Genomic DNA, 22,775 nt, shown 5'->3' with positions numbered 1-22,775 from the left:
CCCAGCTACTCGGGAGGCTGAGGCAGGAGAATGGCGTAAACCCGAGAGGCGGAGCTTGCAGTGAGCTGAGATCCGGCCACTGCACTCCAGCCTGGGCGACAGAGCCAGACTCCGTCTCAAAAAAAAAAAAAAAAAAGAAAATGGCCCTCATTAAGAAAAAGCCAATTAAATGAGCACAGGTTTTATGAAATTCACTTCAAAAACCAGAAACATTTTTTATTTCATTAACACTTTTAAAGATCAGTTGAGAAAGCAGATCCACTATTAGATTATATGATTTTTAGTTGTAATTTTCTAAATGAGTGAGAGGATCAGAGCCAAACAGTATACTATTGAGAGACTCAACTTTATCTTCATTTCTGTTGTACTTACTTGAAAAACTTGCTCTTTGAGAACAAAATCATCTTATTGAGATATACAGAGTGGCCGGGCATGGTGGCCCACGCCCATAATCCCAGCACTTTGGGAGGCCAAGGCAGGCGGATCACTTGAGGTCAGGAGTTCAAGACCAGCCTGCCAACATGGTGAAACCCCGTCTCTACTAAAAATACAAAAAAAATTAGCCAGGCGTGGTGGCAGGCACCTGTAATCCCAGCTACTCGGGAGGCTGAGACAGGGGAATTGCTTGAACCCAAGAGGTAGAGGTTGCAGTCAGCCAAGATGGCACCACTGTACTCCATCCTGGGCAACAGAGGGAGACTCCACCTCAAAAAAAAAAAAAAAAAAAAAAAAAAGAGATACAGAGTTATGGTCATTGTGTCAATCTGCTGTTTTCCAAATTACTGTTAATGCATGATAAGGAGTATTACAAAAATGAGAATTTCCATCATCATCAAAAAGCACTTATTAAATATATAGCTGAATATCTTCATTTCCTGTGTAAGATATTCAAATTTATTTTAATGAGATATACTATACATGGTGAAGGTCTTAATGCATATTACTTAAGACAATACTAGTAAACGAATACATAAATAAAGTGTATCCCAAAGGCAAAATGGACAGTATTAAACCAGTAGATGAATGGACTGCAAAGGGGAAGGGGCAAGACCTCATGTGTTCGAAGGTAGGAGATTAGAGGCGTTAGTTGTGGGGATCCCAGTTCATTCAGGGCCAGGAACACTTTCTGGTGATTCTCTGTGAAATATCCAGAAAGGGTTTAGGAAGGAGGTTTGTGTTCAACGTCGTGGAAACTGAGGTGCCTTGCTTTTATTACATTGCATGTCCTCTGGTAACAGCACTAAGGAGTAAGTGCAGTGGCCAAAAAGCAGAAAACGAAAAACCTGTCGCTCCGAAATCGCTAAGGTTTTTCTGTACCACAAAATCGTGTGAGTTTGTGTAAAACTCAGATTTCTGGAACCCACCCCAAAAACTCAGCTTCAGTAAATCTGAGACAGAGCCCAGGAATCTCTATTTTAGGCAGCACTCCAAGTGGTTAGAAGGCAAATGTTCCGAAGTCCACAGTTTGAGGCTGCCCTGAATTATCAAGCTGTATTGCCACATGACACATTTCAAAATACTTTTTCCTAGGTTTATATGTTTTCTTTTTTCCCGCTTAGTCAGTAAGGGATGCCAGTAGATGAGATGTTTGGTTTAATTTTTCTTACACATATCCCAGAGTGCTCCGGCAAGATAGTGTATTGTCCATTCCGGGAGTACATTAGAGCCGTGTCTATAAAACAGTCTTAGACCATAACTGTGTATGTCTTTCAGCAGTCTCAGCCATCTCACATTTTCACCCGTAGTCAGAAATCCTGATGTTTGCATACAATAATGTTGTTGAAAAGATTGTCACACTTACCTACTCATTTTGTCCTTTCATGAACCACAAATTAACCCTCTGAGGAGAAAATGTGATATTTGATTGAAGACAGAACGCCCTGTCTCTGCCATGATTCTATTTTAGTTCTTACCTTATTATTCAGTAAGATTCTGGAGCAACTTTCATTATTAACTTGTATTCACTACTGATATTCCTTCCCCACTTCCTCACCCCCCGCCCCGTATATCTTAATTAGCAATTTGGATTTTGTTTATCCTGTCACTTTTTAAATTTGCAAGCTTTTACCTATGCAACTTGTGGATAATTACAATCTTAGTCAAATAAATGTTGTTTTACTATTGTCACTAGGTCCTTAACTATTAGGAAAGTCTGGTGCTGTGAGTGGAACAGTGTATCCATTGGCAACCAGGCAGTCAACTTTTTAATTTATCAACACACATGAAGACAGTTTATTTCAAGTTTAAAACAAAAGTCTTATTATTTAATTCAAGTACAGGTAAAGAACAACTTGTTTCATTTCTTTTTTTTTTTTTTTTTCTTTTAAGACAGGGTCTCACTCTGTTCCCCCGGCTGGAGTGCAGTGGCACAGTTATAGCTCACTGCAACCTTGAACTGGGCTCAGGCAATCATCCTGCCTCAGCCTCCTGAGTAGTTATTACTACAAGTGCCTGCTACCATGCCCAGCTAATTTTTTTTTTTTTGTAGAGACAGAGTGTCCCTATGTTGCCCAGGCTGGTCTTGAACTGCCGGGCTCAAGCAATCCTCCCGCTTTGGTTTCCCAAAGTGTTGGGATTACAGGCATGCACCACCATGCCTGGCCAACTTGTTTCATTTCTAGGCCTTAAACTCACCCAGTTAATCACCGTTATTACATACCTGTTTAAAGGTTGTTAATAGGGGAAATACTGGTACACATTAGTTTTGGTATCTTAAAAAGATCTATAATGTGTAACTCCTTCACTTAGTATTTTTTTGGAGACCTTTGTGACAGATTTTGCTAGTGCTAGGGTTGCAAACACAAATGGCAAAGACACTTTTTGATGGGGTCTCTAATATTTCCCTTTCTCTATTCTTAGGTTTATTAACTTTTGAGTTACTGTTTTTGTTTGTTAGTTATTTTCTTCTCTTGTACTAACTATATGGGATTTAAATTCTGGGTAATTTTGGAGAATTTATAATTCTCCAAAGAATTTTTGCTTTTCAAATAACATTGGATGCCTTGTTGCCCTAATTTTATAAGTCCTGATACTACTGTCAACCTTCTTCATTGTATAAACAGAAACAAAATTTTGTATAAACAGTTTTAAGTATAAAACTATCAGGCTTAGGTCTTTTCTACCATATGACAAATTTTGAGTCTCAAACAGGACTGAAATTTGTAGAACCTCTTTAAATCATCAAAACAGTTCTTTCTCAGGTTGGTGGCTGTCCACTAGAGGACAGCACTGCTTTTTATCTGACTGCTTTGAACTCTGCAGGCCCTAAGTATCATTTCATTGACAAACAAATGCGGACCTCAGTTAATTTTCACACAGAAAGCATATTTGGATATTTCGGAAGTAACCAAACTGCACGGCTGAATTTTACTTTAAAACATTCTCTAAGTTCTATTTAAGTTCACCATTTAATGTCCTCTAATGCAACCATTTTACTAATAGGAATCTATAACTGTTTCATGTAAAAATGAAAGAAAGGTATTCTTGATGGTTTTCCTCCTGGGTTGACAATTTTGTAAGGAATCAAAGAGAATGGGGTAAGAACGTATTTGTTTTACTATTAGTTTTCTCTTGTTAACCCCATCTCACCCCACCCCAACCAGACAAACCAGAAATGCTCTGAAATAACTGGGATGTTTTATGTCTTCTTTAAGCAAGGACACTTAGATTTTTTAGCTTTCCTGTATAAAGAAAGAGAATGCATCATTGGCCTGATAGCGTGGGGAATAATTTTTTATACCATCTCTGAAGATTAGAGTAGAAACTAGAGTCCTAAATTATGGTGATTGTTTATTTTTTATTTTAACTTTTCTCATTTGAACGTTAGAGGAAAATACTACAATATTGTTAGGTGATTTTTTAAATAATTGGGAAAAATACATTGCTTTGTGTAAATTCTCTAAACCTAAATCACGTGTAAATGCTTTTTTTGTCCCTCACTATTAATTCAATAGTGTAATGGTTTAACTTTAAAATGCAATTTTATAGTCAACAAAATAGAATTTTTTACAACTTACAAATTCTCTGCCTGCTTAAAATGTTCTACTATATTAACTCAAGGTAATAAAGATTTATAATCTTAAATCCTTTGGCAGATAGCGCTCCAAATCACTATTCTTTGGTATTGATGTTTAGGAGGCTTATTCAAACCAGTATTTCTTACATGTAATGATTGTGCGACTTCATTACACATTTGTCAACTTTGGACTAATTATTTTTATACAGCTAGGGCAGGGCACTGCATCTTGTGATCGTCTTTCTTACTAATAGGATTCTGTCTGCTTCAGCAGGCAGTAATTGAAGGCTTCATGTACGGAGTACAAAAAAAAAAAGTTTTAGCCTGAGTGGGTCATTGTCACAGCTTCTGGTAACCAGTAGAACAGAAAGCACAAGAAAATTGAACTCAGAATAGAAATAGAAAAATCAGAAACCAGGAAGACTATCCAAGAGAAGAAAAAGCATGTCTTAGAGCTGTTGCATTAAGTATAGCAAATCTGATTCTGTGTAAAAAATGTTATGTTTGTGACTACCCTGGAGACTGATGCAGCCTCTCAGATAAATATTTTTAAATTCATTTTGTACTGTTAATTTTAATTGTTAGAACAATTGAGTTATAGGATTTCTTTTCCTTCTAACAAAGAACATTTATGATTTATAGCCAGTTTGTCACAAATCTTAAAAAGTATAGTTTAAGTACATGGGGAATAAATCTGTGTATTATAGATATTAGATTTTTTTCAAATTTGTTGTTGATATTTGGTCCGTTTTTATAATTCCAACTATAGTTAAGACAAAATAACTTTTTAAGAAGAGTGAAACATTTTTTTAATTTAGCTTTGACAACCAGCTTATTCTGTCTTTTTTGTAAATCTTAAGAATTCTTTCTTATAGGCTTCAAAGATTAAATGTCAATTGCTGGAGATAATAGACAAAGAGACATTTAATAAGATGAAATACAGATATAGCCAAACAGTTTTACCTTCTCAGTTGGTGATTACAAACAGCAAGTGGTTGGTGGTATAATCAAATGAAAAATATCTAGGTGGTATCTTTTTAATAACATGGAGCCCGTCATACATAGGCAATACATCTTTAACTGACATCCCACTTATTTGTTCTCATTTGTGGTGTTACTGCTTTTCGAGGTTGATTGGTCTCCCTGTAGTCCCTCCCTGTGTTACAGCTCCATTCAAAAAGGCTTTGTATTTTTCACTGCTGGTGTCTCTTGAGGGAGAGGAGAGTAGGGGATATTTAAAATGTTTTAAATATTTAAAGGCAGATATTTAAAATATGATGAGGAATCAAGTCAGCATGCTTTGAATAACACACTGCAAAGTCAAGTAAACAATTTTTGAAGAGAGGACTCTTCCTTCTTAATGTTTTTGGAACAATAATAGATTGTGTGCATATTAGGTAAATAGGAAAAGCTTTGTTGACTGATAAAAACAAATTATTAAGGGTGCATTTTTGTATATATGAAGAGAATTTGTGTGACTTGAAATCAGAATGCTTAGGTTCAAATTTCTGCTCAACCAGAAATTTGGTGTGTGGCCCTGAGGAAGTTCTTCAACATCTGTGGGCCTCACTTCCCTCATCTATAAAGTGACCTGCCTCATAGGATTAAATGAAATAATTCCAGTGAAGCACTTAGAACCCACTGCCAGAACACAGTGCTTAACAAATGATAGCTGCTATCATCATTATAGCAATCAAAAATTTCTCATGCCTTTTGAAAAAATTTTGTCACAGTGTGATCTTAGTTCAAGGCCAAATACAGAGGTTCTGATGTCAGCCATTAAGTTTAGTATATAAGTATCTGACCCATCCTGACTTTATAATCAATGTTTCTGACATCCCAAAGCTAGCTATTTATTACTTATTAATTAGTACTCTTTCCATAACTATTTTTTGCATGTTTGTTAAAGTATAGCCTGTGCAGGAGTTAAATGATGAATAAATCTGGGGTGGTGGTTTTTGCCTTCCGAGGGCCAAAACAAACCAATTTTGATCATGCTGTGTTCCAATTAAATATATCCTTTCTGAACTGTGAAATGACAATGTCAGAACATCTGATCTTCTACTCTTCTGCTTTAAAACATTGCTTCCACCATTTGTGCCCACGAGAACATAGAGACCTAGTTAATAAAGGCAGTAGCTTTTACACCAGCTAGCAGATTCTGTTGCTAGGATGATTTGCTTAGCGTGTTTCCACTGCAGTGTAAGCAAATGCCTCTTTTCTTTCATACCCCTATTCTGTATAGTACTGAGAATTTTGTGGCAATAGGATTTCAAAAACATGTCCAAGATACTAATTCTAATCTCTGTCAACACACTGACACCAAAATTGACATTTGTCTCTGCCAACTTTATATTAATTGTAACATTAACTCTAAGTTTTTTAATAGAAAAGAGATAAAATGTGCCTTGGGGCTGTGCAACCCTGAAATTCAAACAACAGTGCTTTTGTGTTCCTATTCAGGCATAATCTCCTTCTCTATGGTCCCAAGGCACAAGTGTTAAGTAAATAAAGGGACTAATAAGACTATTGTTTACATAATTATAACCCTGCCAGAAATAGGACCTCTGTTGAAATATTTGTTGAGTGAATTACACATGTGATGACCAAATCTGTGGGAAAAGTTGCATAAATGAATGGGGAAATAGAGCCACCTCATATCCTTTGGTGACTTGGTTTAACAGGAATATAGAAACAGCATTCTCCTATGAAGCAGAAGAGCCTGAAAAATGTAGACAAAAGAAATGCATAAACCTGTGAGGAGCCTTAGAAAAGAGAGATCATTTTGGGGCTGGTGATCTTTATGTTCTCTCAAAGATGAAATTGAGGTACCTAGTTCATAATCTCCCATGTGTACATCTGAAAAGCAGATGGATGTGTGTGTTAAGAGGTTTATAAAAACCTCTTTAAAAACATTGGTACAATTTATATTCCTAAACTGGTTACTTACAATTGCTTCTCTCAGTAGGAACACTGCTCTGTCAGATCCCTTGGAAGTTTTCAGCATGCTTGTAGAGTTCACAAATAAATGACTAGGAAGATTTTCTAACATATTTTATTGATAGCCCATTAGCTCACATTTTAAAACGCAATTTAAAGTGTTCATAATATTTGAAATTTAGTAAAATTAACATATCTGTTTTGGTTTTGATACATTATTCTAATTATTGTTGGAAAACCTAGTTCTTGATTTTATTTGTCCAAAAATGGCTTGTTTGGTTTCAAAAAAATCAATGTGTTATGAGATCTTGATGTTATTTTTTTTAAAACCCAAAAAAGAAATTACTTTTCATTTAAAGAGAATCTGCTTCCTGCTTAAGTGGCTAATATTTTAATTAAGTCGGGAGTGAAGTTTTTCTGAGTGTCTCCTGATAAACTCCCTCTTTTATGTTGATGGTAATTAAACAGATCCCTGTGGACACCGTGGGCTCTGTGCAAGGCCCATGCTAATTGTCAGACATGAGACACTGACCAGTTGGTTTGCTCTTGAATAGTCCGCAGCGTGCTGTTAGCGCGGCAGTTTTATTTTTATGTATTGTGAGCTGTTGTCAGGGCTAACTGGGTGCCATTGTGGCTGAAGATGTTGCGCAAATTGAGGCAGATGGCTCAGATTCAGACACGTGTCATATAGAAAGGGGCAAGGGGATTGGCCCTGCAAAGTGGGGTCACAGCAGGTCACAGACCCGCTCTACACTTGTTAGTGTTTTCAAAAGCTCATGTGCAGCAACTTTGTTTTTCTCCAGTCATCCCTGCAATCAAACCCCCTCCCCCAGAAAGTGTGTGGAACATGCTCCATGTGGAAAATGGAGGCTTGGGAGGTTCCTGTTCTCTTCCTTCACGACCCTGAGGCTCAACTGTGCATGCAGAATGAATTAGCAGGATTGACAGAAGTTCGTTGTGCCTGCAACGGCTTTTCAGTCAATTGCAGTGCTTAAAAGGCTAGTTTTGCTTTTAATTCCATGTAATCAGTAGGTTCTTCATGTCTTGGAATTTAGAAGGAGAGCATGAGACCTCAAGTTTCCTCTATTACACTCTAAAGCAAAAAGAAAAATCTAATGTTCTAAACATTTTAAAACAAAGAAAAAGGGAAGCGTGAGGTTGCACTTAGCTGTCACGTGATTTTGTTTCATGTCATCATTAACATTACAGATTTAATTTGAATATTTTTACATGAGTGAATTCAGTGGAACTTAGTAAGAATTTTATAATGTACATAAAATTATCTAACTTATTACATAATCATTTTCAGATGTGAGGAGTTAAATTTTGAAGCTCTTTGAGAAAGGTACCTTTTCTTAACATGTTTTAAAAATAAAAATACAATGGCTTATTTAAAATGGCTCTATGCATGGTGAAATGTTAAATACCAAGTGGATGAATGATTCTCAAATCTATTGGAGAATTATTCACTTGCATCTGTTGTTTAAACTAATAAGTAAAATAGACTTCCTTTTTCTGTTCTGTTTTAAATGTGCACTAAAATTACCTGCTTGTGGTTAGCATGGGCTGGACAGTTTATTGATTTTTCAGAAGAATGCTTGGCTTTGGGTTTTTGGCAGTAGGGAGCCTGCAGCAAATTATTTCATTTGACAAAAAAGAGTTATTTTAATCCTATTTGAATGTATGCTATCTCCTTTTCCCTCCCCATCTCATGATAAAAGGTCTCTCTTTTTTTTCTTCCAGGTTTGCAGCTAAAACTGTGCACAGTGGGTCACTGATGCTAGTCACAGTGGAACTGAAGGAAGGCTCTACAGCCCAGCTTATCATAAACACTGAGAAAACTGTGATTGGTTCTGTTCTGCTGCGGGAACTGAAGCCTGTCCTGTCTCAGGGGTAACCTGCTTACATCTGGACTTCAGAATCTGGCACACAACAAAAGTGCCTGGCATCCACTACTGCTGCCTTTCATTTATAATAATGGCCCTTCCATCTGGCAGTGGGGGAAGAATACACTCTTGACATTCTTGTCTCCTGCTTTAGAATGCTAGTGTGTATCTATCATGTATGCAATACTTTCCCCCTTTTCGCTTTGCTAACCAAAGAGCATATATTTTACTGTCAGTTATCTCAACTCTTGAATCCATGTGGCGTTTTCTCTGTCCTGCTGCTTCTTTTGGCCTCCTCGTCTTCCTTCTCTTTTTCGACAATGGTAGACATGAATGCGATATTTAAAGTTCATTGGAAATCATCTTCCCTTCAGCAGTAAGCAAAAATGAGCAATGAAATAGTCTAAATGGCCTCTCAGCTTGGTATGTGAAAATGAGATCACGTACTTTTTAAATCCAAATACAAAAAAGATGGTCTCTGCAAGATTTTGTTCTTTGAATTTCTTGATATTGTAATTGATTACTGATAACTGTCGTCATGAAGTGATCTCTCAATAATAAGATAAATAAACTAGCACATGAATCCTATTTGTCTTTGCATTTTTATTGAGAAACTATTAATAATCCTGAAGTTCATATGCTAAAGTTTTCTTATTTTAAAGTGAGTATTTTGAGTGTTACATTATGCAGAGAAGCAATGTGGTTTAGTTAGTGAAAGAAAAACCACTTCCAAACCAAGTAAATTTTCTACTTATAGCATAGTTTACTCCAAGGGGAAAAAAAATTGGTGTACTTAATAACATAAACGAAAATCTTCATGTTGCAAAATAAACATCTCTTTCTAGGTAGTTTTGATCTATTAGTAGTAGATACCTGATTACGTGGCCTGCTGAATAAATTCTTTGAATCATTTTTCCTTATGCCCCACTTTGGAAACTAGCATAAACTTACAGAAATTTTTAAAACTAGTTATATGATCAACATATTAGCATCTTTCCCTAGAGTATTTATTTTATTTGCTAACTTAAGTTACTGTTTTTAAGGTTGTTCTATAATCACAGAACTTTTCTAATACTTTTGTACCTTTTAAAACCAGTTGAAATTTTACTTCCTTTTTGATGCAAGGTAATGGACTTTCAGGTAGTATAAGCTACTCATTTTGTATAGCGCCACATACATAATTATTTTTAAAAACTAAAAAGGAAGTGACTATACACTGCTTGAAGCATTAAAAGGAAAGAATGGAATTTTCTTGGAACCTACATATTGAGAAGAACAAAACAGACTAGAAAAATTATTTAAATTTTCAATCTGGTGAGATGGCAAGAGTCAACAAAATTGTTAAATTTTCCTGCTCCAGAAATACAGCCCTGAATCTCCGGGAAGAGAATGTACAGAAGTGCAACGTACAGAAGCCACCTGGACATTCTGTACCAATTCTGTACCATGTGTACGTTCTGTCCTGTTCTAATGTACAGAAGCCACGCGTTCCACTTCCCTCTGGAGCCTGGGCGCTGTGGTAACACACCCAAACGCCCCTCTGCAGTCGCAGGTCATTGGCATTTCCATATTAGCCTTATTGCTCAGAGCTTCATAACTTTGAATTTTAAGTCAATAACTTTTTGAAATGTTAGAATTTGACAGGTTTAATACCTGTTTTCTGAAGAAAAAAAAATTTTTCCATGCTGTCTTCAGGCAGAGGGAAAGTGTATGTTGTGATTGAGAAGTCTTATTTTTCCTTACATCAGGGCACTCATCTTTAAAAGATAGGTCACACATTTGTATTTTTTTAAACTAAGGAAATTTCATTAGGACTTTACTTTTGGCTAACTTATTTTTGGCTGCTAACTTTTGAAATTATGCTAAATCAATAATATAATGTAGTGTGAACCAGCAAACGGTATGTACCGATGGTTATGTGCACTACCAGCTGAAACCATTTTAACACTAGTAGCTTAATATCATTAAAATATTTTTCACGTAAAACAGAAAAATGACCAAAGCCCCAACCAAGTTAAAGGTTTGGGGTTTTTTTCTTTTGTGGTGTGGTGACTCAGAGTTCCTTGCCTCATAGTTCCTTTAACTTTATCATAATCCATGATTATCTTTAAATTGTTCCATTGAGTCGAGTTAGTCAATGTTGAATTCTTAATTCTAGCTATATTTTTTCATTTTAATGTTCACTTAATGGGACATTTTATGTACACCAATCTTGAAGAATGGCTCTCATAGTATATTTCAGACTAAGCCTCATTTTTGATATCACAATACATTTGCTTTATTTATTATAAGAAGAGTTTTTTATTCCAAAGAGACTGTAACAATGCATTTCTCAAAATACTGTATACTTGTCCTTCTCGATAACTATTTGCAACATATGAATAACTTTATAATAGCTTACAAAAAGTTTGCCCTTATAACTTGTGTTCCTGTTGTTAAGAATTTAGATGTTAGACAAGATAAGAATCCAGAATGACAGAAGATTTCAAAAACAGAAAAGTTGGACCCGCTAAAGGAAAACCTAAGATCTTTTCCCTGACTTATTTCCTCTCTATAGTCTCTTTGACCTTCTAGGGAACTTGGTTTAAAGGGAGAAAGAAATCCTCTTTTCACAAAATGAGAAGGAAAAAAAGAGCACTATGTCTGCCTCGTGAGGTGGCTCATTCCTAGAATCCCAGCACTTTGGGAGGCCAACGTGGGAGGATCATTTGAGGACAAGAGTTCAAGACCAGCCTGGGCAACAGAGCAAGACCCTATCTCTAAAGTAGTTTAAAATCTAGCCAGGTGTAGTGGTGCATGCTTGTACTCCCAGCTGCTGGGGAGGCTGAGGCAGGAGGATAGCTTGAGCCCAGGAGTTGGAGGCTACAGTGAGCCGTGATCATGCCCCTGTACTCCAGCCTGGGTGACAAAGTGAGACCCTATCTCAAAACAAACAAAAAACAGACCCTTACTATTCCATTTTTGCTGAAAGACTATATCTACTGTGAATGTGGAGAACTACAGTAAACCTCATCGGGGTGTGGTAAAATATAAGTTATGCTCTGTACTTACTCAGGAAACCTACAATCTAATTGGCAATAAACAAAGAAATGGCCATGTGGACCTCCCTAAGTTAGTGAGCCCTGGTTTGCAAATAAATGTTGCTTCCATCCTAATACAGGCTTGCCTCCGCCCCACCCGCACTTCCCTCAGGTGCCAAGTCCTGCAGCGTGGCAGCCCCAGAGGCCTGTGGGCCCCGCCTTTTCACCTCCACGCCCCCCTTACACAAGTGACCACACTGGACTGGCCGGCCATGGGGGACACACTTTTGTTCTTCCATCAGTTGGGGTCGATTAACTGAAAGACAATGACTTCTCGACTGTGCTTGTTTATCTTCTTAAGTCCTCTTCCCCACCGGCCCCTGTCCGCCTGCCTTCTAACCTCAGAAAACACTTCCATGATCAATTCACTCTCTTCTATCCTGCTTTGGTAACATGACTTTGTTTTTTCCCTACCACTTTTCAACTGTGTTGTGGAGTAAGCAGAATTTTATGATCTGACCTGGGAAGCTAACCACTATGTGATACTGTTTTCTGAGAAAAATGTGTTAGATTCCCCATGATCACTTGACAAACTTGGAACATAGCTGTTTGAAAGCTGAGATGGTTTGTGAGAAACATTGTGAGGCGGTGTGGCATGATTAATTGTCAAATAACACCAGTAAGTACCTTTGGGTTTAGGGGAAGAAGTGATTAGTGGGCTACAGAGGTCTGAGAAGGTTCCACTGAGGCAATGAAGCTAGCTAGGTCTTAAAAGTGGGGTGGCTAATAGAAGAGAAAACAGAGTTTCTAGGCATGGGAGAAAGGCAAATATGTTATTCTCAGCTGAGGCTGTATCTTTTAAAGTGTTTTGAAAATACCTTTGTACAGAAAGCAGCACTGGCCACACCAGTGACATTTCCCCTCCCCCTCCTCGCCCTCACTTCTCCTCTTTCCCCTCTCACACAGTCCCTCTCTCTCAAAGCCATTCCTCGTGTCTCCATCTCAATGGCCTGTGATAGTTTAGAGCAGGGGTCCCCAACCCCTGGGCCATGGACCACTACCTCGGCCTGTTAGGAACCTGGCCCACAGCCAGAGGTAAGCGACAGACGAGCTCTGCCTCCTTTGATACCAGCAGTGGCATTAGATTCTCACAGGAGCACAAACCCTACTGTGAACTGCACATGCGAGGGATGTAGGTTGCATGCTACTTGTGAGAATCTAAAGATAAATGTAATGCACTTGAATCATACCGAAAACATCCCTCCGTCCCCATCCATGGAAAAATTGTCTTTCGTGAAACCAGTCCCTGGTGCCAGAAAAATTAGGGACCACTGGTTTGGAGGAGAAATAAATGGTTGAAATACCATGGATGGGAATAGCCTGCACTTGTAAATAGTGTAGAGACAGAAAAAAAAGTTGGGAAAACCTTGAACTACATAGAGATCAGGAGAAGCAGGCATTGTTTGTGTTACTCTTCTGCTGGAAGGCCAATTTTAGGTATTTCCTTGGGGATTTTAGTTATTTCCTGTGCCTTTGCAGGTTCTAAAATGATCCTTTTCAGACTTAGAGTCAAAGTAGCTAAAGAATATTAAATTCTGGCTGGTCGCGGTGGCTCACGCCTGTAATCCCAGCACTATAGGAGGCTGAGGCAGGCAGATCACGAGGTCAAGAGATGGAGACCATCTGGCCAACATGGTGAAACTAAAAATACAAAATTTAGTTTTGTATTTCTACTAAACTCTACTAAAAATACAAAAAATTAGCTGGATGTGGTGGTAGGCACCTGTAGTCCCAGCTACTTGGGAGGCTGAGGCAGGAAGATCGCTTGAACCCGAGAGGCAGAGGTTGCAGCGAGCTGAGATCATGCCACTGCACTCCAGCCTGGTGACAGAGTGAGACTCTGTCTCAAAAAAAAAAAAAAAAAAAAAAGAAAATATATATATATTAAATTCTAGCCAGGTGCAGTGGCTCACACCTGTAATCCCAACACTTTGGGAGACCGAGCAGGTGGATCACTTGAGGTCATGAGTGTGAGACCAGCCTGGCCAACATGGTGAAACCCCGTCTCTACTAAAAATACAAAAATTAGCCAGGCATGGTGGCAGGCACCTGTAATCCCAGCTACTCGGGAGGCTGAGGCAGGAGAATTGCTTGAACCTGGGAGACAGAGGTTGCAATAAGTCGAGATTGTGCCACTGCCCTCCAGCCTGGGTGACAGAGCAAGACTCTGTCTCAAAAAAAAAGAATGTTAAATTCCATTACTGTCTATTTACTGGTTCACTGATTGTGAGCTGAGGTGATATTAAAATTTCTAATCTTTTTTCCTTGTGTTTGTCTTTCTCTGGGGCCAGCTTTATGTACACAGTCACTTGTGCATATAATTCCTAGCTGATTCGGTAAATATGTGCCACTGAAGACTCTGAACCCTCAGAAACTGACTTGAACCTGCCTTTAATAACAGTCTAAGACACTGATAACAGTCTAAGACATCTGCAACCTTGAGGGCCAGAGACACCAAAGATCCAGGTGTAACTCTAGAAACATCTTAATCCTGAGATCTAGAGATGTTTAGAAAACCTAACTGGTAGATAATTCTGCCAGTAGACTCGATCATGTCAGGCCTTGGATACTGCAGATGATGCATGGGCAATTGAGGAGAGCAGGGGAATCTCACCTCCACCTTCCTCATTCACTGCCCTGGACAGGAGGGGAGGGAGAGTGGTTGCCAAGGACAAAGTATCAGAACATAGTGGGGAAGAGATGAAGGAGATTAGCTTTCTCAAACAGTGCCCCACCAAGATTCCTGTTTCCCGCCCCCCGCCACCCCAGAAGAGCATTTTCTCACCCCGTGTAAGAACTACATATTTTTTTTCTTTAGTGATGTGATGAATGAGAAGTTTTATTTCATAATAGGGTCAGCCAACTCCATGGATGGTAAGGAATTGTTAAGACCATGACCTATGAAAAGAAAAATGTTAAATTCTGCTTTTGCAAAGTAGTTAAGAAAGGTCGTATGAAGGTAGGCCCTTCAAGCTACATTTAAACGTCATTTCTAATGAGTTCATCTTTTGAATGCTTATTTCATTTCGTCAATAAACCATATATAAAATTAGGAATGGCAACCAAGGGTAAGATATGAACTCAAACATGCTGATAAGGGGGCCCTAATGTAGAAATCTGGGGGACACGAAAAGCCCTTCCAACTTAAGGTTTGATTTTTGAGTCTTAAAAAATGAAGCCAATGTGAAAGGGCCTCTTACTGGCATCACACAGAAATCCTCATCACCCAAGAGCCCTCTTCCTTGACCCCAAAGTCTTCATTTTATTCAGGACTCATCAGAACCATAGGGCCTAAATAAAAATATTTTGTAAACAAAGTCATGGACAGCCCAGTTTTCTAATTGAAAGTAATTATGATTTCTGTGCTGTGGCGTAATTACCTAAAAAAATGTTATTTGATGATTAAGATTCTGGAGTGAATTGTGTTCTTTGGGCTCCTGCACCGTTCCTCCATCAGGGACCTGGTTTCAGCGGTGTGCAGCTGCTGGAGTTGATTTACAGTGCTGCGGCTGTGGCTGGTCATAAATAAATCCTCTTATATAGTTGTTATGAACACCTGTTAGATCATCTGTCAGCAAAGCGCTGTTCACATTTATCATGGTGCGGGAGTTATTTTACCTCAATCCATTTCCAACCGACTCGGCCTCCATCGCTGGATTACTATTACCACACCATAATCGCTTGCTCCCACTCCATGTTACAACTTGCAGATAAAAGATTTCACTACTTGGCCAAATTTCATAAATAAAGGAGCAGTTCAGTGCAGTAAAAGTTTATTTTTGTCATCATTTGTCACCCCATTATTCTATAAATCAAATGGAATAGCACTATTGCCAGCTCAGGCGTTGCTGTCAGCCTTAGGCATGGAAATGGTCCGTTTCTTCCTTTTAGATGAGATGACATGTCTTTCAGACTTAACTGGCTTATGGCTTTGTTTCACCCATTTTATTTTATTACCCCTTCGGAAAAATCCTTGGGGAGCAGAAAGACTTAAGGAGTGAAATGGAAACAGAAAACAGAGTCTAGCATGCTGCTTAGCAGAATGATCTACGCTTGCCCCACGTCCAGTCATTAGAAACCCGGCCACCGCCCTCACTCACACACTGCACCCTTGGCTGAAGATGCTTTTCATAAACTTCCAAGGGGGTGATAGTTTCTATTTTGGAAAGCCCATTACAATGTAGAGTTACAGATAATGAAATACCTGATATATATCCCCAGAGATCCTCTCGATTTGATAGGCTTTATGCAAAGAAAAGACTAACTGGTTTCTTTTCTAAAATGCATTTTAATGGGGCTGAGGTTTTGAATGGGAATGGTCACCCCCAGAGAGTGTCTAACCCTGGGAGGGAGGTTTGTCAGCTGTAGAGCTTTGGAGGAAGAGTCAGGATGTATTAGCAAGTTGCAAACTCTGTCTCAGGCGTAAGTCTGAGGAAGGCAATGTCCCTTGGTTAAAAGAAAGAGGACAGAAAAAGCTAAAGGGATGAGGTATTAGAAAAGCGTTTATAGTTGATATTATACTTCCGAGTTGGCTCTAATTCAAGTTACATTCTTCATAGTCATTATGTAGCTCATAAATTCAATAAAGTGTTTTACTGTTACTATAAAAATGACAGGAGGGGGGTTTTATGTTGTAAGTTTCGTTAGTTGCTCTTCCTGTTTTATGTTGAAGTTCTCAGGCCATTATGTCATTAAACTCCTTGGAGTCTGAAGGGCTCAAGCCCTCCATTTCTTCCCTTTGGCACACTTGGCCAAGGCAAATGTTAGCCCAGGCCAGTTCAGGTCACTAGACACGTGGAGCCAACTGGCTATGATGCCGGGGGACAGGGCTGTTTAAATCTATTATTTCATGAGAAGTACCTTCAACACATGCAGATGTAATCGTGAGGAGTGGAAAAAGGTCTGGAGTGGGAGGGAAGGTTTAGGCAGACTACTCTAAGAGTTCTAACAATTCACCCTAGAAAGAAATGGTCCTCTTGGTCAGGAGGCAGAGGAGGGCTTGCTGGATGGGGTGCAAGTAGCTTGAGGCCCTGTGGACCCAGGAACTGTTCTCTGCATCTCCAAGATTGGTCTTGGCCCTGGACTTTTTGCCTAGTTCTTAACCTTCACATAGCTCTAGGTCCTTGATAAAGTTCATAGCAAATTTAGAGTTGGAATCTTATGAGAAAGGAAATACCACTCTCTCTTGGCTGCTTTCTTTGATTCTAGAAGAAGCAAAAGGCATTTCTGTCCTAGGAAACTTGGCTCTCTCCAGATGTTTGTTTTGAACAGAATATCCACATGGAAACAGCAACTACTAATTCTCTGCCCAGAGTGCATCAAGGCCTTAATCTAAAGCCTCCCATCCATCCAGCTGTCTGGCATTTGCTATTATAGGGCACCAACAGAGAAATGAGGCTGTGGCTTTATCACTGCACCCTGGGTGACAACTTGATTTTCTGCTTTCACCGCAGGCAGCAGCAGCCCAACATGATGGGGCTGTTAATTTGTGCATTTCATGGTGTCTGTCAGGGGGGCTGAGAGAGGAGGGTTTCAGGGGGAAGGGAATGGAGCATGTCCCAGCCGCGGAAGCACCTGTCTGCATTGACGGCACAGAGCACTTCTTATTAGCGTGCAGGTCTCTAAACGCAGCCTGGGGATGACAGCCTGGCATCCCAGCACCCACACACTGTGACAGGCGCCGGCAGCCGGTCCCATTGTTTGCCCTTGATGAGCATGTCATTAATGGAAATGGAAGAAAGTGAGGGCCACATCAGTATTCAAATAGCCTCTATTCTCTCTGCCATTCACCCGGCTGGCTCAGCCTGCTGCAGATTTCCTTCTGCAGGCTCCTCTTAGACTTTTTGAAAAAGCAGATTTATTCCCATTGCATATAAATCCTTTCCATGTTGTTCCTGGTTTCTTCCAGTCCTGTGTTTACATCCACCGCTTTAGACTGCATTTAGTTACGTCAAAGCAGATTTGGGTTCTCGCGTATTGCAAAGGTCTAATTAGCAAGTGTGTGCTGTTTGCAGCCAAGAAAATGCAAGTTGCCGCTCAAGGAACCTATCTCCTGTGACTGCCGAATCCTGCATCTCCTCTGGGAAGATGTTGGCTGTTCTGCTCATCACTCTCAGAAATATCTGATAGAGTTGGGAAGCGTTGAGTGTAGAGAATCTGACTTCTCCAAAACTGGCTTGTTTGGAACACAACACTTCCCTTTCTCAAGCTTAGGAAATTTTTTAAAAGTTACGGAAAAGGCTCCATAGTGCACTTTGGTTGGAAAGAACTGTGTACTGCACGTGATTATTTACAGCCAAGTGGAGAGTGACTGGATCCTAAATACATGTTTCCGTCCCTCAGCCCCTGTGTTGGTCTGTTTGCTTAATAATGTAATTAGTGCTCAGAGGGAGAATATTGATGCTGCTGCCAGCAGGCTTTGCTCTACCGTGCGTTTCCAAACTGTTCCTTTTGCCCACTTGGCTTTTGCATCACCTAGTTTGGTAGCTTCCGCTGTGCACCTAGCCATGCCTACTTCACCCCACACACTCCTCAGGGGCCCCTCTCCTAATAGAAGCCCAACTCCACACTCCCCACCTGCGGGCTGTCTAGTTCTACATTTGCAAGGTTCACATCTTAAACATTCAGATGGAATATTCCTTAAGAGAAGCAGCTATGAAGACCACCTCTAATTTCTTTCTGACCTTTTAGTAAGGAAAGGTCAGAGGAACTGCTTGCTGTGCATTTCCCTAGCAATGTCCCTTATCTGGTATTAATCTGTCAGTGACTTGGGGCCCGACTCACTAAGACACTACCCATCTTTTAATGCAATCTTGCTGGAGGCTGAAAATGGTGCAAACTCCACTATCTGGAAATGGAACTCTGGGCTAATACCTCAGCTCGGCAATGTTTCCTTCTTACCCCAGCTGGAGATGAAGACAGTAACTCTTACTAAGCTATTTTCTCCTGGAAACACAGACGCTCCTTGAGAGAGAATGAGAATGACCAGTGATGCCATCTCCTGTTGGCGGCGCCATGCTGTGGTGCAGCCCAGATGGGCTTCTTGGGATTGCTGCTATCCATGGGATCATGGTCCCTGGGTGGGTTCGGGGAATCTGAGAACACGTTTTCTCAGGTGTTTATCTGGCAACCTACAAAATCCCTCAGCCCTTCTCTGGTAGAAGCCCAGAGGGGTGATTATGGTTTAAAAAGCCAAGTCATAAATCGGGCTTTCTCTACTCACTTGCTTTGTAGCTGAGGAAATCCGCAGAGAGCAATTTAAAAGGAAAAGAAAAAGGCTGAGGAAAAACAAAAAAAAGGAAAAAAAAAAAACCCCAATGCTTTAGCTTTAGTGTCAACAGTGATGGAAAATAATTTTCACATTTGATTAATTATTAAGAGATCTGTTTAATAAAATATAGAAAGAGCATTTTGTCTCTCCACAATCGTTAGCATGACCCAGGACCCCTATTTTGGAAGTGAACAAAAAGCTATTGAGGAATAACAATAAATTTTGTCCCCAAGGGTTTTTGCAGAAGTGGCCACAGGGCCATCCTGACAGATTTAAGACAGAGATCCCAGAGCTGACACTGAAATGTGTCAAATCCAGTGGCTTCCCTTGGCAGGTCACAGTCACCAGCCTCACCCAGACAACTGAATGAAGCAAAATCATTGACCTAGAAAGAAACTATGTAGTGGTAGGAGTTTTTCCTTCTTGTTTTTTTTTTTTTAATTATTTCCCTAAAATATAGGTTTAATGTTTCCTTTTCCTGGTAGCATACTTATTTCAAATGCAGAAAGTTATCAAGGAATTCTGTTCCTTTTTTTTTTTTAATATTTTCAAAAAACCACAATATTTCTGCCATTGACTCTTTATTTTCTTTGAAATTAAAGAAGAATATCTAAAAATATCCCATTTGAAGGAACTGGATTTCTTCCCCCACCCCAGAAAAAAGAAATATAGTTTTATCTGCAAGATTAGCATGTTGAGTCTATTTCATTCAACCTTGTGAGTTGAACATAATTTAAAGGTAGTCTCATTTAATTAGTTATACGAATGTGCATATTAATTAAAATAAAGCACTTGACTAAGCATTTCAAAGTTTGGATTTGTTATGCAGTCTGATTTGTCTGTTATTTCCCACTATTTCTTGTGCTGTCCAGACATGGCAGCAAGAAGTGATCAAAGTCAGATGTAAGGTTCAGCCTGACGTTGCCCCACAAACTGTACCTACTTTCACATTTGCAAGGTTCATGTCTTTTACATTCAGATGGGATGTTCCTCTGGTGAAGGCAGCAATGAAAGACCACCTCTAATTTCTTTCTGACCTTTCAGTGAGAAAGGACAAGTTCTCCCCTGTGTGAGGCCCCCTCCAACCGTGAGGAGTCACCGGCTACACCCGCCCGCCTGGTGGGGCAGAGTGGAGTCGCCTCTGCCTCCCACCCAGGCCTGTGCCAGTGCTGCCTCGGCCTGCAGCTGTGCTTCTAAACCTTCCACCATTGCCCACCTATTTTGAAGACAGATTTTTCAACCACTTTGAAAGGAATTCCAGAGCTATTGGTCTGCAAATATTTTCACTCTCCCAGCAGCGGCCACTCTCAGGGATGGAAAGCACAAACGGGTGGGGTGAGGTGGGTGGGGGAGCAACCCGATCTTTCAGACAGTTACTAATGCCCCTTTCCCCCAACCCCCTGCACTACCCCTGCACCTCAGACATCCGTGGGGAGCATAGTATGAAACGGCCCCAACCCCCAGCACTGTTACCTGTGGCCTTAGAGAAACCTACTTTGAAACAAAACAAGCGCATATTATTCTTCTCTCCGGACCTCCAGAAAGCAGAAAGATTTACAAGAAGATCCAGAAGCCAATAGGGAGAAAATATTTAAAATCTTCGTCTTCATTGTTCATCTCATGCTTTTCCTACTTCTACATTTGTATGTGTTTTATAATGCACTTAATATTTTGGTCCAGAGCAGTAATACATGTATGTGTACAGTAATACGTATGTATAGCTAGAGATCCCTGTATATAACTAGTAATACATGTATATAATGTACAATCAATAGTACATGTATACAATTTACAAATAACGTGCACGTTAGAGTCTCGGTCAAAACCACCTGGAAACCCCAGAACTGCAGTGTGGCTCCCAGCATGCACTACTATGTGCCGCTAAAATACTGACCTCAAAGCACTTTGGGAGGCCTAAGCGGGAGGATCACGAGGTCAGGAGATGGAGACCATCCTGTGAATGGTGAAACCCCGTCTCTACTAAAAAATACAAAAAACTAGCCGGGTGAGGTGGCGGGCGCCTGTAGTCCCAGCTACTCTGGAGGCTGAGGCAGGAGAATGGCGTAAACCCGGGAGGCGGAGCTTGCAGTGAGCTGAGATCCGGCCACTGCACTCCAGCCTGGGCGACACAGAGAGACTCGGTCTCAAAAATTAAAAAATAAAAATAAAAATACTGACCCCAAAATGCCATTCTGAGCACCTGGAGATTTTCTCCATAACTATGCTTTGGGAAGAGTAGGCAGAGAGGCTTCTGTTGAAGTGCGAGGAAGTATTCCTACTTCCCAGACAATAATAAGACTTACCTTGGCCTCTACCATCCCTCACCCCTTTTTCTTCAGGGTCACTTAGAAAAGAACATTCAGTGTTCAGTCACCTTAACGAAGGAGCCGAAGGAGCCAAAGGAGCACAGGAGGCGGGAGATCCACTCCCTGGCAGGTTCCCTGTGCGAGTACTAATTACAGCCCACTTCGGGGAAGTCGGGAGGCAGGGCACCGGCGCCGCACAGCCTCTGCTGGATGGAGGAAGGAGGGGCCAGGCAGCGGGTGGGATGGCATCTGGATCCCTCTCATCCGGAGTGAGGAATGACTCATGATTCACAAAAGGTCATTGCCTACTGAGGTAGATAAATTACCTATAAGCCTTCAGCAGAGTTAGAGGACCTATTTGGTGAGGAAGTTTTCATTAAATCAAAGATTTTATGGCTTCTATTTTGTTGCATGGCAAAAGGGAAATAATTAGTAATTGACAAAGTAAGTGCAGGGAATAAAAAAGTGTAATGTTATTCTAATAGGCCTTGTCTTGGTCTTTAACTTTTCACTTGCAAGCAGCATTATTTTTTAACTCAGATGTATAAAAATCATCCACACTGAGAAAGTGGAACCAATTGCAGTTAAACAATTGAGGGGAGCACTAACCAATAATGGATAGGCTTTAAAATGCCATAAATATTGTTTCTTTTTTATTGTGTTTGATTTTTGATGATTCCCATAACCCACTGGTTAAAATTAAATAGACATGGTCTTAGGTATTACTCAATACATTTTAATACTAAACTATATAAAGCAGAATATATATGTGTGTGTGTACACATATACATATATATGTATTATTTTATATTTTAAAAAATCCAAGGAGTGGGTATTCTCCACTTAAATACTGAGGAAATGAAGGAAGTTGGACAGTACATAAGAAAAATGCAACTATATATATATATATTTGCCCTGAGTTTCTCAGATGAGTCACTGTTTTTCTACTGACATGTCCATCTTGGAAGACCCCCAGATTATAACAATAGTGACACTGAAATTAAAATTTCTCAAGGGTGAATTCAACTTAATCTATTGGGAGTATCACTGTTGCTTATAAATTAAGCAGATTTTCACAGAACAACAAATATTGGCGCCTATCAGTGAAATGTTTACTCCTTCACATAGCCACAGAGATTTCTTTTTCACAGGATTCCTGCCTTTCTCACCCCAATTAAATCTGCTTTGGAGAGGATTTGTGCGCCTATGAGATTCACAGGCAATAAGTAAATGATAAACAAAGTTATATGGAAAATACCAAAGAGGGAGAAGAGATTC

General features: G+C 39.8%; 1 protein-coding gene across 2 annotated transcripts in view; it reads left to right on the top strand.

The window, feature by feature from the left end:
* The window catches only part of AP3B1 (adaptor related protein complex 3 subunit beta 1), a 303,905-nt gene extending 294,479 nt beyond the window's left edge, over positions 1-9,426 (top strand). For both annotated transcript variants that reach the window (XM_025387269.1, XM_025387270.1), the window contains exon 27: positions 8,699-9,426. In XM_025387269.1, the coding sequence (XP_025243054.1) occupies positions 8,699-8,852 (154 nt within the window). In that variant the 3' untranslated portion in view covers positions 8,853-9,426. The remainder of the gene's footprint in view (positions 1-8,698) is intronic.
* The last annotated feature ends 13,349 nt before the right edge of the window (positions 9,427-22,775 follow it).

Source organism: Theropithecus gelada, chromosome 6 (assembly GCF_003255815.1).
Source record: "Theropithecus gelada isolate Dixy chromosome 6, Tgel_1.0, whole genome shotgun sequence".
In the NCBI taxonomy this organism is placed as follows: Eukaryota; Metazoa; Chordata; class Mammalia; order Primates; family Cercopithecidae; genus Theropithecus; species Theropithecus gelada.
Note: the sequence above shows the minus strand (reverse complement) of the source record. Positions and strands in the feature narration are given on the sequence as shown.